The sequence below is a fragment of the Mastomys coucha genome, unplaced genomic scaffold, assembly GCF_008632895.1.
Source record: "Mastomys coucha isolate ucsf_1 unplaced genomic scaffold, UCSF_Mcou_1 pScaffold22, whole genome shotgun sequence".
NCBI classification, from domain to species: domain Eukaryota; kingdom Metazoa; phylum Chordata; class Mammalia; order Rodentia; family Muridae; genus Mastomys; species Mastomys coucha.
This window is the reverse complement of record NW_022196905.1, coordinates 132,427,932-132,433,231: the sequence shown is the minus strand read 5'-3', so window position 1 is coordinate 132,433,231 and position 5,300 is coordinate 132,427,932. Positions and strand designations below refer to the sequence as shown.

The window sequence follows — 5,300 nt, the reverse complement described above, 5'->3', positions numbered from 1 at the left end:
GAGAGAGAGAGAGAGAGAGAGAGAGAGAGAGAGAGAGAGAGCAAGACAGAGACAGGCATAGTCTCACAAATATACCCATACACCACACCCAGATGCACATAGACACACAGACACACACACATACATGTTACACACATTACACACACACGCCCGAATACACAAAGACAGACATCCCTATACCCCTACACATGTATACACACAGAGAACAGAGACACACAGATACCCACCGTGAGGCACACTCAGACACACATGTACACACACACATTCACAATATACAGATACACACCCAGATACATACACAGGCAAACACACACACACAAGCACATATGCACAAGCCAGCACATATGTACATGCATACAAAAGCCCATAGCTAATCTAAGCTGATGCCCATCCCCAACCCCAACATGGTCCAGCCTTGCTCACCCATTTTACTCACGTTCCCCTGGGCTGCTGGTAGGACCAGGATTGGAGGTATGCCTGAAGGGAGTTTCTGATCAGTCACATTCCTGAAGAAACACTGAGTGTGAGTATTGACAGAGGTTGATCAGGTGGAAATTAGATTTGCAAAGAGCAGACCATGGCTGACTGCTTATTTATCCTCTGCCTAAATCTGGGTCACTAAAGTAAAGTGAGCACAGTAACATGGGGTGAGTATAGTGGTTAGGAGGAACACACATGGGGTGAGTATAGTGGTTAGGAGGAACACACATAGGGTGAGTACAGTGGTTAGGAGGAACACACATAGGGTGAGTATAGTGGTTAGGAGGAACACACAAGGAATAGCCTTACCAGTTCACTAATAATTAGGATGACTGAAGAATTACATACTTCTCTTTTATAATAAACAGAGCTCCACAGAGAGTGAGAAAATGCAACTTTCCTGCCACTACAGTCTAGAGAGCACAATAAATTATGTTACTGTTCTTATACAAACAGTCATTAGGAAATATAACACCCTCCTCCAACTCGTGCCATCCCACCCCACCCCTGCTTTTTTGTCAGAGGGTCTCATGCTCATTCACCCCAGGTAAAGGATGCCCTTGAATTCTTGATTTTCTGCCTCCATTAAAAGTTACTCTCAACACACGAGAAATTCAAGTTCACTCTGGGTTGTATGAATCTCTAAATAATGATGATGATGATGGTGATGATGACTACAACTACGAGGACATGATAACCACTGACCGTGTTCTTGCTGTGAATCCCAACAAACTGAGTTTGATACTTGGGCCCCACATGGTGGAAGGAGAGAACTCACTTCCTCCAATTCTCTTCTCACCTCCACATGCCTAGGGGTAAAACTCAGATTCTTTTGAGATTCTAGATTTCTTACCCAGCAAGCAGAGCCTCATCATGTGGCGTGGTCACCTTCAGATAACTTCCACTTGAGTGACCCACTAAAGCATTGCAGGGCAAAGTAGGAGGTTGAGCACAGTACCAGATCTCCCCAGAAACCACATCCTTGTACTGGCAGGTAGACCCTTTGGCTCCAGTTGACTGGGGGTCCACATTGCAGATGACAGTCTCTTGAGAGCCATTTGTTCCCCGGAAATATCCTCTAAAATCAACAGTGGCTCGTTTTTCTCTCCAGACTCTTTGCAGGACCCCAACTGCCTCACTGGAGTGGATCAGCCGCACTTGCACCTGGGCCCATCCAGCCCAGAGCAGGGGGAAGGACAAGAGGTAAGTACCATTCTCCAGATCCTTCACCTCCCCTGGGACTCCTGCTCTCAATTCTGGGCCCAGCAGCTGTGCCCGAAACAGATCTCCACCATGAGACTTGGGCTTACCCCAGTGATCCCTAGCCACAAGGATGGCCTCTAGGTTACTTCCCAGAGTATAGTTGGCCTGGGCAGGACCCTTCAAGTGATAGGTGGAGGTTCTGGGGCTGGTAGAGGCCAGAAAGTCATCCCTGTGTCCACCAGTTGGAGGCCAGTATAGAAAGTTGGTCAGGTTGGGGAGTTCTTGAAAGAGAGAGTCCCAGTCGATGGATTCTGAGACATTTTCAGTAGCAGGATGGGGTTGTGGGAGCCAACGGATTATGGGCTCATGCCAAGGCATCATGAGACAGAACACCTGTAGGTAAAGCAAGAGGAATTTGCCAGTGTGTTGTGTGTGTCCTATTTTCTTCCATGAAGAAGGTGCTCCTATTGGCTGAATAACACCTACCCCCTTCCTGTGTGTGGAGAGTTTTAGAGGCCACTTGGCAGGAAATTTACTTTGGGCCATGACAAGGAAGTAATCTCAGACAGCAATCTGATTTTAGCCTAGAACAAAGAAGCAAGTTCTTGCAGGAATTTGACATTTAGTCTGGACAGGAAAGTAAGCTCAGGCAGAAATCTGGCTAGAACAAAAAAGTAGGCTTCAGGCAAGAATGTGACTTTGTGGGCTGGTGAGATGGCTCAGTGGGTAAGAGCACTGACTGGTCATCCAAAGAACCTGAGTTCAAATTCCAGCAACCACATGGTGGCTCACAACCATTGGTAATAAGATCTGACACCCTCTTCTGGCATGTCTGAAGACAGTTACAGTGTACTTATGTATAATAACAAACAAATCTTAAAAAAAAAAAAAGAATGTGACTGTGGGCTAGGACAGGGAAGTAGGCTCAGATATATTGGTTGTCCTGATAAGTCCTTAGAAGCAGTGAACATTCCAGATCATGTGTGGGTGTCAGCCATTAGAACAAAAAGCTGTAAAGTTAAAGGTGCCGAGGAAAGCCCAAGATGTAGAGATGTCAGAGCCAAGGAAAACTGCTAAGAGGAAGTGGAACCATCCAAAGAGAAAAGATTCTGCTGCAGTCCACAATGCTGACAGTGCTGAAGAGCACTTTGACATGACACATGGAAATGCAGAGTTTAGAGTTTCCCCAGCTAGATTTTGGTCTTGCATTGGTTCAGAATTTCCTCACTGTGACATTTTTGAATGGTAATGTATATCCTGTGATATTGGAAGTACGTGATACGCTTTTTTATTTTGACTTTATAGGGGAATATAGTTACATGATTGCATTAATCACAAATAAGACATTGAAGTTTGGACTTTTAGCATGGTTGAGACTGCTATAGACTGTTGGACTTTTGAAGTTGGACTAAGTGTATTTTATATTATGCTATGGTTAGTTATGGCCCTACTGATTCATGTGCTTGAACACATGGGGTCAGGAAGTGGAATGTGCTGGTTTGAATATACTTGGCCCATGGGAAATGGCACTATAAGGAGATGTGGCCTTGTTAGAGGAAGTATCCCACTGTGTATGTGGGCTTTGAGTTCTCCTATGCTTAAGCTCTGCCAAGGGCAGAAAAGACACTGTTCCTGTCTGCCTTTAGATCAGGATGTGGAACCCTTAGCTCCTCCAGCACCAAGTCAGCCTGCATGCTGCTATGCTCCCCACTATGATGATAATGGACTGAACTCCTAAAACTATAAGCCAGCAACAATTAAATGATTGCCTTTATACCTGTTGCCTTGGTTATGGTATCTCTTCACAGCAATAAATCCAAGCACACACACAATCACACACACACACACACACACACAAACACACAACATCCCATACAATTACACACCATCCCACACACATACACAAGATAATCATAAATAAAAACATTAAGTAGGAAGCTGAGGACTCACATCCTCTATTGCAAGCATGAAGCAGGGACAGAAACTGGAAGTAAGGAAAATCCAGGCCCAGGGACACATGTCCTTCAGCAATACTAGCACTTATGACCTTCTCAAATACCATAACAAGAGAGGGACCAAGGATTCAAATACTGGAGTCTGTAAGGGACATCTCTCACTTAAACTACCACACATGATGACTATTTATAAAATCTTATTTAAAAAAAGCTACAGTCATGGGACTAAGAGGTGGATTCATGGCTGAAAAACACATACACATACTACTATTGCAGAGGACCAGAGTTCAATTCCCAGTACCTGTAACAGGGCCCCAGACTTTAGCACAACTGACTCCATGAAAGAAATGTTATTCAGGCTGAAAAACTCAATATACAGACTGTACTGCCTGCCAAAAATAAAACCAAATACTTAATCCAGCAAAGTTCATAGTTATGGGAAAGTCTCTTAAATGTACCACTATTGCTTTTAGAATTATGTAGTTTTGCTCTTGGCTAACTGTTGTTAGCTGAAGTATGCCAACCCAGGACATGGTTTGGTGTTTAAAAGTTCACCCTGAGAAATGCTCTGTGCTACACTGGAATCCCAAACACCTAGAATAGTCACTGGCCTCCTAATAAAGACTTTCTACTGGCTTAAGACTATGTCCAAGCAATCTTCTGTGGTGAATACTCCACAACATGTCTGGAGGCCCCAGCGAGACCCCAGAGAGGAGACCGTGAGACACTGTGGAGGTGAGAGCCCCTTGGAACAAGGAAGAGTGCAGTGGTCAGGGAACTCCTAGTGTGCAATCTGAGATGTTCAAGTCCCCAGGGCTCCCTTTGATCAATCACTGCCTAACTCTTCAGAGGGGTCTGACATCTCTTCCCCAAAAGTAAATAAACTAGAAAGTAGCCTGGTCTGTCACTTCTGGAGATTACACTGGTTACAGTGGCTTCTGAAGAGACACATAAGAGAGGTTGGAATTGGCTGCTCATCCAGTATCTGGGATCCCTATTAGACAGGACTGAATTCCTCTGTCCAAGTGTATGAATATGTAGTGACCACCCTTGGTTGTATCTTACTGTCTCCCTCTTCCTCCCTGTCTTCCTCTCTCTCTCTCTCTCTCTCTCTCTCTCTCTCTCTCTCTCTCTCTCTCTCTCTCTCTCTCTCTCTCTCTCTCTCTCTCTCTCTCTCTCTCTCTCTCTCCTTCCCCCCTCCCCTCCCCTCCCCCCTTCCCCCCCTCCCCCCTCTCTCTGTGTGGTGTGGTGTGGTGTGTTATGTGTGTCTGCCAGTTTTGTTTCCCTATGTTAACCAGTAGCTTTCTCTGGTGTGAGACACTCCACTCACTTAAGGACCTGTGCCTTGTCATGTGGAGGTCCAGAACCACTTTCACTCTGCCAGGTTAACCAGAGAATCTTAAAACACCTCTACCTGTCCACTCTGGGAGCAGGAGCACTTGCTTGTTGTGTTGATTGACTCCTGCTCACTGTCAGGGTCGGTCCCTGAGTGAAAGTGGGCCTCTCATCCAGGGCTCCCTCCCATCTAAGCAGAATGCACACAGAGACGGGGAAATAGTTAATTCAGCTGAGCATTCCCTCTGCCCATGCCTGCTCTAAGCAGACCAAGCAAAGGATAATTCAACCAATGATTCATACAATCCAGCATTCTATGAAAAAAAT

At 45.4% G+C, this 5,300-nt stretch overlaps 1 protein-coding gene across 1 annotated transcript in view; it reads right to left on the bottom strand.

The window, feature by feature from the left end:
* Nucleotides 1-5,300, bottom strand: part of LOC116104688 (NXPE family member 3-like) — a gene marked incomplete at its 3' end in the record, with an annotated part of 54,562 nt that overhangs the window by 33,575 nt on the left and 15,687 nt on the right. The window contains exons 2-3 of the mRNA XM_031391181.1: nt 1,334-2,076; nt 424-506 (exon numbers count right to left, since the gene is read on the bottom strand). Of these exons, the coding sequence (XP_031247041.1) occupies nt 424-506; nt 1,334-2,064 (814 nt within the window). The remainder of the gene's footprint in view (nt 1-423; nt 507-1,333; nt 2,077-5,300) is intronic.